Source organism: Aedes albopictus, chromosome 2 (genome assembly GCF_035046485.1).
Source record: "Aedes albopictus strain Foshan chromosome 2, AalbF5, whole genome shotgun sequence".
NCBI classification, from domain to species: domain Eukaryota; kingdom Metazoa; phylum Arthropoda; class Insecta; order Diptera; family Culicidae; genus Aedes; species Aedes albopictus.
In genome coordinates this window covers 113368902-113381397 of record NC_085137.1, presented here as the reverse complement: position 1 = coordinate 113381397, position 12496 = coordinate 113368902, and the positions used below count along the sequence as shown (strand labels likewise).

The following is a 12496-nucleotide window of genomic DNA, read 5'->3' as shown; positions in this document are numbered from 1 at the left end:
TTGGAGTTGGAATATGTTTCGGCCATGATTTTATTATGAGCGATTGGTACAAAGGAATGAAATTTTTGTTTGCCAGATATAGTTTTTGCTTTTTTGAATAGTTCATCAAACTCTTCTGCTGTCGTTGTGTATTGTTCATTCGATATGTAACAGAAATTTAATTTTGTGATATTTTTGTCTGTTTGTGTAACGCCATCACCCACCGAGGGGGGCAAAAAATCACCACAAAGCGCCTATCGAATGGAAAAAATGAGCACGTTAGCATTGGTTTTTCATTGCTGATGACGATGACTGTTTTCAAATCGTTCTGATTCATCAATGAAATGTGACCAAAACAATCATCGTTTGGCAGAAAAAATCAAGGCTAATGTGCTCATTTTGTGTTAATTTTGATGTCACTTGAAGCTTTTTTGTCCCCCACGATGATGATGGCGTGTGGCACGGCATCCAGCACTTTTAATAATTTATTCCAAAAAACTGCTGAACTCTCTCGAACGGGGTTCGTCCTGAGAGATATGACATGACTATCTCCTGGGTATTTCAACTCCTAGAATTTCATCACTCCATTCTTCCCAGGCCATTTTGACTACAAGATAACCGATTTTTCGTTACCACTTAGAACAAAACTCAATTTATTACTGACAAAACTTGCAAGAATTGTACAAGTAAGTATGGACGACTTTTGTGGAACATAATAAGCTTTGATTTCGAGCTATAATCCTAACTGTACACCGTGTCCAATAAGTTCTCATACAAAATACAAATTTAGAAACTACCATTTTATTTCACATATGTGATTCATATTTCCAAAATGAATACATGTATTGAAAGGTCACATAATACTGATTAAATAAAGCATACGGTTAAGAATAGCTTTATTTTCTATTTGTTTTTATGAGCCTAGCAGTACACTTCCGTTTTCTGAAATCCGGTTTCTCCGGCACGCAAGAAAAATATCCGAAAAGTTTTTAATTTTACGGTAGCGAAATAGAGTCCATAAGAATAAATTTTGAGTTTGTATCCCAAGTTATGTACCTAATGGATATACTCAGGCTTAAACAATACAGTTTTAGTGATGATATGGTAAGAAATTTGCAACTTAGCTCAACTTGGGCTGACTTTCATGAAAATTACCGTTATATCAAAGATAAACATCATAAAACGTAAATTTTGGACAAAATTTACCACAATAGGAATACAAGCCTGTTTTATAAGTGAGAATGGTGTGAATCTACCAGATAAGATGCACTCATGCTTCTTTAACACAACAAATCTCATTGAAACAGATAAATGGACATTCTTTTTTAATTTACGTTTTATTTTGTACAAAATAAAACGGCTCCGTACTTAACCAATACAGGATCTTATATTTTTTTCTCTTCTGGTCATAGTTGCTACTAGCGATGGGGAGGACAGGAATCTAATTTGTTTCAACTTAAACCCATTACTCGTTAAAATACGACGAAATACCAATGAAATGGCGTGCGTGCCAGCTGAAATGGACTTACGACACATAAGCGATCAACAGAGAAGGATAAAGGACAGTTATTTCCGAAACATATGCTGTATTTGATGTATGTTAGTTGGCCTTTCAATAAATAAATTTACTTTGAAAATCCTAATTACAGATGTGAAATGAATTGAATTTGATTTTGTATGAGAACTTATTGGACACGGTGTATGTCTTTCCATTCAATAGTTATGATTTTTTAAAGTGTAGAAAAGCCTGAAATTACCAAATCGACTTGAAGCACATCGAAATCTTTATCAATCTAGCTGAAAATTTGACCAGAAGTTCATTTTGGCATGAGATAATTACTTGACCAGTGGGATTCGAGACATTTTCTTAAATGTGAACATGTCTAGTGCTGATGTACAACCATAAGTAGGAAACCGCTATTATTGAGTTGCCTCAATATTGCCCGTTGTGAAGATTTATAGATTCCGACGCAAATAAATGATTAGGCTCATTTTCAGCGTATGTGCACTATAAAATATTTGTCTACAATGCAAAACTATCACCAAATGTGTACCTAACAACACAGCGTAAAATATTCACCAGGACGCGGTCTGGTTTTATATCTGTGGGCCCACGCAAGAAAAATCCACGCAACTAATTTTCGCGCAGGAGTCTAAACAGGTGGAATCTCCGCAATAGCGTATCTGCTACGAGATTCCGCAAAAGTGGTGATAAGACTCCCTCTTGGAAGCATCCACAAACACTCACTTTCGTAATCGCCGCTTGACGCAATGTCGAGAAGAGATGTCGGTTTTCCGCATTTGATGAATCCAGTTGGAAATCATTGGAGATAAACTATGACCTCGTGCGGCTTCCAATATGGCATCGAAAGGCACGTTGTCAAAGGCACCCTCGATATATAAGAAAACACCCAAGCAGGATTGTTTTCGAGCAAATGCCTTCTCGATGTCGTAAACAACTTTGTGTAAAAGAGTCACAGTGGACTTTCCAGATTGGTAAGCATGTTGGTTCACATGAAAAGGCACATTGGCCAGATGAACATCGCGGATGTGATGATCGGCATTGCGTTCTAAGTATTTCAGAAGGAAAGAGGTCAAACTGATAGGTCTGAAACCCTTTGCTTCTTCATACGACGAACGACCTTCTTTCAGAACAAACTTTACAGTAATATCTTACCAGGATTTGGGAGTAGCAAACTGCAAACAAGTAGTTTTTTCAAAACATGTTTGAAACATTCAAATTTCTCTGAAGCAAAATGGGATAAATCCCATCTGCCCCAGGAGATTTAAAAGAAGCAAAGCTATTTAGTGCCAATTCAATCGATTCTAAAGTTGTGATACTCCGAGCCGAAACTTAAGAATCATAACTACAAGAAAAGACATCAGATTCATCCGAAGATGTAATATCCACACATCCGGGGAAGTGTGTACTGAATAAACATTCCAAAACTTCCTCATCAGAGGAAGTGAAATCACCATTTGGCAAACGAAGTTCGTTCACTTGAAAATCTTTAGATTTTGCAAGGATTTTGTTCAACCGACTGGCTTCACTCAAACTGGAAACATTTGTACAAAGGTCTTTCCAGTCGGATCGTTCAGCAGATCGAAGAGCTTTCTGGTAGGCCTTGCGAGCCGACCTGAAAGCCTCCGATCCAGCCGAACGTCGTCTGTTCCAACTCTTTCGACATTGTTCCATGATGAGCTTCGCCAGATCAGAGTTCCACCAAGGGGTTCCTCTTGTGGTCTTCACAGACCGCAGAGGGCAAGCTTCTTCAAAAGGTTCCATGATGAAGGCCGTTGTAGTATCAACGGCATCATCTAAATCACTTGGAGTGAAATTTGGCTGCAACCAAATCGGTAAAGGGATCCCAGTTAGTCGACCTGAAGTTGGATTCCTGAAACGCAAAGTTTGCGAAGTAACATTCACATGTTCAAAAAAGATGTAGCGATGGTCAGATAAAGATTCTTCATCTGACACATGCCAGCTCGTGACTAATTCTACTAGAGCAAAGCGTTATGTCTAACACTTCCTCTCTAGCAGATACCATGAAGGTTGGGCGGTTGCCTATGTTAAGTAATCCAAGATCTGTACTACTTTAGTATTCCATCAAACTGGAGCCTCTCAAAATGAACTGCCCCAGATTATATGGTAAGCATTTGGAAGGCCTTTTGAAGTGCAGTATGCTATGAATTGCTTGAAAGCATCCGTAGGGGATGGTTCATCATGTGGTAAATAAACCGAACAATAAACGTATTTCCTGTTGAGGTTTTCAACAGATACATCAATTGTGATAGCACATACATCTCTGGTGGTTAGTTCAGAAATGAGTGTAGCAACGATTACGTTGTAGACAAGCACACATGCTCGAGACATGACACGCGAGTTTGCCATGTCATTTTTACTGAAAGTAGCAAACACCGTTTCACAAGGTTTCCTAGATAGAAATTCCCCTTACGAAAGTAAGTTTCTTGTACTAACGCCACTTGGGCTGTACCATTTTGCATAAATCTGCAAAAATTGATCGTTGCTGTTCTTTTGTGCTGAAGATTGATCTGAGCTATCCTAACCGTAGCCACTACCCAAACTAGCCAAGAATAAACGCTTAACAATCACAGCACAAAAAAGAACAGCAACAATAAAGCCAGATCGGTATCGGTTTGAGTGCACCAAAGCCGAGGATGCACAGAATACACTGTGTAAAACGCATAATGCGAAACCATATAGGTGAAAATTTAAACTAATTAATAACATCTTCATAATCCCGCCCTTATTCAGCCTCAAGTATGAGATTGAAGAAGGGCAGCTGATTGTCTCGGGGAAACACTAGGTCAGGGGTTTTCAGACATTTCGGCTCGCGGTGCACTTTTTGGAAACAAATCGCTCCGCGGTGCACATGTTCATTTATTGTTAAAAAATAACAATTCCATATCCGTAAAAAAACTGTCGAATTTTTATAACAATTCCAAGGTGCATACACTCGTCTGTAGTTTTTTCCCCACCAATTAGGCCGGAACAAGTCTCATTTCCTTCTTTTGTCACTTTGCTCGTTGACTCGTCAAGGGGGTGGATAAAAAATAATAAATGTACTTGCTGAAAAATTACCCAAACAATAAGGCAAACTTGTAAAACTCATCGGATTTGTTAAGAAATTTTCTCGACAACTCTAATTTCAGTTTAAAATTTCGAATTCCGACCGAGGGGGGGGGGGGGGTGACATTAGAGAAAATCGAAATTTGTGTCAGCCTTAGTCCGTTTCAAATACACAGCGCAACATTTTTTTGTCTCATTAGCATATGTGTCTTCGACAGATTTTGGGCCGCTGAATCCGAATCCGGGCTCAGATTTGCTCCAGCACATCACAATTTTGAGCTATACCTCAATTTATAGGGCAAATATGCGATTTTGGGCTGTTTTGATTGCATGCCGTTAGACATGGAAATATATTTTTTAGGCAATTAAAAGGTAAAATGCCGGGGCCCGTGGCGTAGTTGGTCACACGTTCGCTTCATATGCGGATGGTCATGGGTTTGATTCCCAGCCCCGGCACTTGCAATTTTTCGTCAGTTGCTTTTCCCCCGAGAGCAACTGACACTGACCCTCTTCTGAGCCCCATGGCTCAAACGGACCCGGATACCTGGACATCGGCGAACTGCTACTCATAATGGACCCCCAATCGGACTGGAAAAGAACAACGGCCATCCATCATCATCCTTGTGCTCATCATTCTACTAGGTATAAAGTAGAAAAAGTGAAAGCAGCAGAAAGGCAACCAGTTCGATAAAGTAGAATAGAATCTAGGCGCTGTACAAAATGTAAGTGCAGCTGTCAATTGTAATTGCTCACGTAGTGCCCCAGTGGACAATAGAGCTGTAAATTAGGTTAAGTGATTAAGAATAAAAAAAAAGGTAAAATGGTCAATTACCATCTAAATTAACGACTTATGCAAAATATTTCGTTTTACCACATCAAATTTCATAGTTTTAAGTGATTTATGTTAGGTACAATATTTCCCATACAAGTCGCCATCCAAAAGTTGCATGCAAGTTTACTTACTAACATAAAATGCTTAAATCTATCAGATTTGATGTGGTAAAATGAAATATTTTGCATGAGTCGTTAATTTAGATGTTAATTGACAGTTTTACCTATTGATTGCTTAAAAAATATATTTCCATGCCTAAGGCCGTTACAAATATTTATTTCACTTTTTGTCCCACCACTGTATGGCTTGTCGAGGGGTGGGGGTGGGATAAAACTAATAAAGCATTTAATCAAAAAAAATATTAAAAACTCATCGGATTTGTTAAAGAATTTTCAGCAAGACCCAATATTTTGATAAACAATTTTGTATCTGCCCCCTAAAAATGCTAAATCCAGGGAAAAATTTTGGAAGGGGGAGGAGACAAAAAGTGAAAATTAAATTTTTATCAGACTTATGACACTGTCTTACGTTTTTTCATCACTTATCGGAGCATAGTGAAGTAACACAATTATTCGACATGGAATATTTCTTGCTTAGAATGTTTCTGGAAACTAACAGACAAGATCTTTATGAATGCTGAATGAAATCTTGAGCCGAAGTAATGGTGTTTTGTTTTTTAAGATCCTCGGTGGTGACCTTCCAAGACTACTGAATTGTTTCCATCAGTAGCGTCTAGTAACCTCACTTTTTACCTAGAATTTTTTTTAGATACGTTTTTCCAAAACTTTTACTGGATTTCTGAAAAATTTATAGCAAGGCTCTTGGCAGCTTTATTTTCAGAACTTTGGCATATATTGACAATATTCTTGATAAATTCCTCTAGTCAATTCGGAAGGAGTTGTGTGTTCACCTGATTTCGAGATCAGTGATAGATTCCTTCTCTGGTATTAAGCAAAGCCACAGAAATATGATTAAGATTTCTTCTGAGATTTTTTTTTTTCGCATTCATTGAAGATACATTGCAGATGCCTTGTAGGGTAGGTACTTGTGGACATCCATTACGAGTTCTTGGAAAAATATGATATTTATTAGGAGAGTTTTGGCAGACTTGTTCCATGATTCTTCGCGAATATCTGAAAGGTTTTTGCTGGATTCAAGGTTTACTCGTCGATTGGTATAATGGAAATATTATTCTCAATCCCTTGGAACACCTTAGTTCAATTGTTCTAATTAAGTCGAATTATTTTTCATGAAATAGGAAATGAATTTAAATTTAATCTTGAATATGCAAGACTATGCGGTGCACTTGTCATGGCTTCGCGGTGCACCAAGTGCACCGCGGTGCACGGTCTGAAAACCACTGCACTAGGTCCACCGCACTATTATTATGTCCCCAACAAGGAAAAAAAAGACCCCCCCCCCCCTAACCATTCATTCGTAGGCACGGTTAGCGTAAAGCCGCATACCACCTTGATTTAGGGGTCACCTGATTAGTGGACTCCTACCACTGGAACAGGCGGTCCGTAGTGCTATGTTTAGCCAGTTGAACTAACCGCTACCGACACTACTCTGCTATCTAGGCTGATCGGGAAAAGAAGTTAATGGAGTAATGCGGGGCAAAAGTTCGCACGGGGCAAAAGTTCGCAGTGGGTCCTTTTCTGAGCACGAGTCAAGAACCGAAACAGATGCAGAAAAAGTGCCTTATGCGTACAAAAGTGGTGGCGCTATACGTGCATTGACGGAACAATAAAAACGCTATATGACTTGAAGCGATATCTTGTGCGATGCACCACGTGCACTATTGCGACGCAATTTAGCATCTTATGCGATTTGATAATATTAAAAAAAACAATTCTGTCAGCTCGATAACTAATGATCTCTTGATTGTCGAGCCACACTTCACACTCAACACCAAACGCTACTTATGAAACAAGCTGATTAATTATCATGATATTCTAACTTGCCTCAGTGTTTGTTGGAATGCACTTGTTTCACTTGCGCTGTGCGTGTTTGGCAGGCTAAAAACGATTTCCCGTACAGTTTTTACTGCCCCTCTCTGGCTAGCGCCTCCCATTGTTGATTATCAAGCCAACTAAACAAATAATGATAACTTTGCAACCATAATTATGGCTGTTCGTTCACTTTCTTGTAGCTTTTTGGCACGGCATCCACAGTGCAACAAAAACTCTTTAATTGTTATCACATGTCAAATCGCGTAATGCCAACATAAACGCTTCTAGCTTATGCGAGTTTGAATGCACACTTCAACGAGTTTATTTGTATTTTTATACGATTTCATCCATACACCAATGCGAGGTAAACTGATACAACAAGAAAAGTACCGAGCGAAGTCGTATAATCATCGCAGTACGCAATTATGCGAATTCATTTGATACTTTGCGAGTTCGCTCGCACGCTTTTACGAAGTTACGAAGTAAGGCTCATCGCAATAAAACATCAGAATATCATCTACTACGATGTGCTCCTACCTTATAAAAGTTTATTTGTATTCTTATATGACTTAACCTGATACATCGTAATAAGTTCAAAAAATAACATCATATGCGAAGAAATTTGTCAGTCAGCCGTACATATATGCGATAGTGACTTAAAATAGTACTTTATACGATGTACAACGTGGTTTCTTATGCGACTCCTGGTTGTCTGGGTTTAGACCAAGAGTATACTGGTTACAAACTATACGCAAAATGCAACCGCTACCATTTTTTTTTGATATTATTCCTTTCTTTTGTTTTCTTTCGAATGTTATCTTTTGGATATACAGCTGCCAGAATTGTCATTGAAAATTTTCCTTTATTACACAATGGCTGTTCATTCAAACTGTTGGCATCATAACTGCTAATATTTTTTTAATGTTTTGTCGAAGATTTGGAAATAACGCTGAAAGCCCTGCATAAAATAACAGCTTTCCGGGAATTGTTCCATTCCGGAAAATGGGTTTCCGGGAAATGTTTTCCGGGAAATGTCTTTCCGGAAAATGATTTTCCGGGAAATGTCATAGAATCCAAGAAAGCATTCACTGAAAAGTAATATTGCTTGTGTGTTTTTTAGATATCGAGGGTGCTTTTAACAACGTGCCTTTCGATGCCATACTGGAAACCACGCGGAGTCATGGTATATCTCCAATGATTCCCAATTGGATTCACCAAATGCTAAAAAACCGACGTCTTTTCTTGACACTGCGTCAAGCAACGATTAGGAAATTGAGTGTTTGTGGATGCCCCCAAGGGGGAGTCTTGTCACCACTTTTGTGTAATCACGTAGCAGATACGCTATTGAGGCAACTCAATAATACCGGTTTTCCTACTTCTTGGTTAAAATTTGCGAAAATGGTACTTATAAATCATATTTCGTGAAATAGAAAACACTTACTCAGACAAGAAGCTTGCTCGCATATGCTTAGATTAAAGACCTTACCAGCCACTTTTGTCAGTTCGTTCGATGCAGATCGCCATAAATAATTGCATTTTCTCTTTGATGAAACTTTGTCCACTTCTAGAGAAACGAACCTACCTCGACAACTCACGCTAGCAACTCAGTGCACAACCCAGTCCGTCTCCGTTTTGAGAAAAGGACGTTCACAACAAAAACTAATATCAAAGCAGCTACCGAAAGAGCGTTTGCTAAATTCATGTGACATATGAAATAAAACTTTGCCTTATCCTGTATACGACAAAACCCTGCCCAGAAGGGGAGATCCTTTATTGTATTCGTCCTCAAAGGGGCAACTTTTCACCCAGTCCGGGCGTAACTCAACTTGCTCGACCGTTCTTTCACTCTATAGCCCAGGCGTATGAATATGCGACAAACCATATTGGACCCTTTTTAATCTCATGCAAGCATCACACAAGAAGCACCACCGTTCGCAGTCGTCTTCCATGTCGACGACGACGACGACGACATTGGTTGGAGTTGGGGAACCCTTCAAGCTTCTAAACACCAACAGAGTTCAGGACAACAGCAATGTTCAACCCCGAGTGAGGATATATTTCATTCGCCATCGTCTCCTGTCTGGACTACACTTGAGTCCTTGAATTCTTGCTGCCATTATTGCTGGCCACGTTTTTTGTTATTATATGGGAGTGTGTGTTGCAGAGTGTCACCGCCTTTGAGACATATTGTCACCCCAATCCAACAGCTCTAAACGACAGGGTGGAAATAAATTGCATACATGGCCTCTGATCCCTGTTCGTTTAATTTTCTAAAGGATGTGAAGGATCTGAATTCGTTTAACTTTAAAGTGAGACCGTTTCAGAAGCCATCACGCCATACAAGGCATCTAATACTACAAATGTAGTATTCCAGTAAAAAATTAAAGCGTTTCGATAACATTTTCTGTATTAAACAGTAACTCAAAAATTTATTAGAAAAAAATAATCTTTCCGATGGCAATTCAAGTTTATTTAATTAAAAATAGAGATCTCGAATAAAGCGTTGAATTTAAACTTGTATTTTGTGGATTTTTTATTGTATTATCCAGAACGTCAGACATAGCTGAAGAAATAACAATCTATACAAAATATAATCTAACAAAGATAAATTATTAACACTGGAGCGGACCGGGTGTGATGATTTTAGCACGTGACTACCATGCCAGGGACCTGTGATCGAATCCCACTCCCGACAAACGCACAAAATGTGTGTCCTTCCTTCGGAAGGGAAACAAATCCGTCAGTCCTGAGATAAACAAGCCCCGGGCTAAAAGTCTCGTTAGTACAGATAAAAAATGATAAACATCTGATCAAATGACTACAATTCTCGAGAATCAATAGCCCCGTATGTTATGCCCCTTTTCAAGAAGTCCTGTATTGAGTTGTAAAAGCTGATATAAGATTAGTTTAATTTGTCGGTTCGCTAAACTTACTATACTTTTTTCTTTCCTTTTCTTTTTCTACAGGTCTCGAAGCCCAAGTTCAAGAATCATCCAAGGATCTGTACTGGTTTTAGATAGTTAGCCAAATTTGTTTAGAATACGCGTTAATGGAGTGAACGAGGATCACAATCACATCGAACGAAATTGATGGAGAAAATTGATCGAAACCGTGCATACCTTCCCTCTCGGTAACTCGAAGAACCAGTAACAGCACTACGGACGATCCACACTGCACCCCAAATCAACGGAGCAATGCAATTTTGAAATAAGTGAAATTGCAAAAATCAAAAGACAAACAAAACTAAACAAATGAAAAAAGCACTCTAAAGTGATTTTAGTGATATTGTAATCTAATTTATCTAATCGTACTCTTTGTTCAAATCTAGTTTAAGCAAGGCACTCACAGCTGATCTTTTATTCGAAAGCACGATCATGGTTTAAATTTAGATGCTTTTGGCTATCGAATGTGAACTTGTTGAACCAAACAATTTTTTAGTTCCGAACCTATCTCTCTCAACAACGCTATAATATGTATCATATATCTAGTAAGAAAGTTGTGTGACGGAAATCGATAGATCAGAACTTTGCAGAGAACACAAAATTACGTTATAGTCAACCTCCCAATCCAACGCATACACGAAATCATCCATACACAATAGCAACCCCAGAGACGTTAAATAAGTGTGTTCCCTGTTCAAGAGAGTAGGGCAACAAGTTTGTGCACATATTCAATAGGATCTTTCGAATACATTTTGAGTATAACTTACACACAGGACTCGCGAGAGTAAGGTATAATTTCCAAAACAAACGAAAAATCATACACAATTTAATACTAGAAAAGAAAAACAGACAACCGACAAGTAACGCTGTGCTGCGTACAGTTCTTATATGAATAGTTATTTTACTGCAATATATGATTACTACAACCTACACATAATATGTATATCTCTTCCGGTGTGATGGATATAAATGGAGGATCACACCAGAGTTTTTGCGGATGAGCATTATATGCAACAAAACAAGCCCTTATACATTGAGCCACCTCCTGAGTGGTGTACAATAAAAAAAATCCTGTAAAGCAAAAATTCCTGAAACACGTCTATTTTACTCGATCCGAAAGCTTATTCTTAGAAAGGTAGCAACAACTTTCCGGATGAACCCATTCGTTCTCGCAACTGGACGCGCACACACTCTCGGTAAGAAATCTTTTAACTTTTCTCCCCGGACAACGTACTCCCGCCAAGGAATCTTCCTAATCTAGCCAAGAACACACTCAATACTTACTTCTCGACCCGTATAGCGGACTTCCGGCAAGGAATCTTTAGAATATTGCCAAGAACATGTTCACTGTTTAGTTATCATACCAAACTACAAACTCCTGGCAAAGAATCTTCAAAATCTAGTCGCATACACGCGCACTGTTTACTTTTCACACCGAAAAACATACTTTTCAACTGGCTCGAGCAACGTTTTCCTGGTAAGTACACCCTAAAACGAAAGTACACAGCGAATGAGTAACTTGCGAAAAGACAAAGGATTTTTCACTCATATTTGCGTACGACTGGATCAGCACAAAAAATGTGCTGATCCGTTCTTACACAAATTTGCGTGAAATTTCACACAAGTTTGCATGAAATCTTTTGTCTTTCCGATCGCTGCGTGAAAGTTACTCCTTGCTCTGTGTACATCGATCTTTCCGTGTAACCTTCCAAAAGAGCAAAAACCCGCTCATATTTTACTTTTAACATCGAGCACTTTTTACTTTTAACATTTGGAATGTGATCACTATTCTTCCCTCAAAGTGCTATCTCATAACATCCACTGTCGCCTGTCACCTGAAACAAATGAGTTCGTGGGAAATTATCAAGCCAGCTTGATCGACGGCCGGTCGACAACGAAGCAGATCTTCACCGTAAGGCAAATCCTCCAAAAAATCCATGAATACCAGGTCCCAACGCAACACCTGTTCACCGAACTCAAGGCGATATACGACAGTATCGACCGCACAGAGCTATGGAAAACCATGGACGAAAACGGCTTTCCTGGAAACCTGACAAGACTACTCAAAACAACGAAGAATGGTGCTCCTTCGAATCTCGCCGGGGACTGCGACAAGATGACTGCATACTTTTCAACATCGTTCTGGTAGGTGTTGTGCAACGATCCCGGCTCAACAGCCGAGGCACGTTTTTCACAAAAG

General features: G+C 39.0%; 1 protein-coding gene across 1 annotated transcript in view; it reads left to right on the top strand.

Annotated features, from left to right (window-relative positions):
- The window catches only part of LOC109419875 (protein vestigial), a 141208-nt gene extending 129933 nt beyond the window's left edge, over positions 1-11275 (top strand). The window contains exon 8 of the mRNA XM_029852997.2: positions 10321-11275. Within this exon, the coding sequence (XP_029708857.1) occupies positions 10321-10370 (50 nt within the window). The 3' untranslated portion in view covers positions 10371-11275. The remainder of the gene's footprint in view (positions 1-10320) is intronic.
- The last annotated feature ends 1221 nt before the right edge of the window (positions 11276-12496 follow it).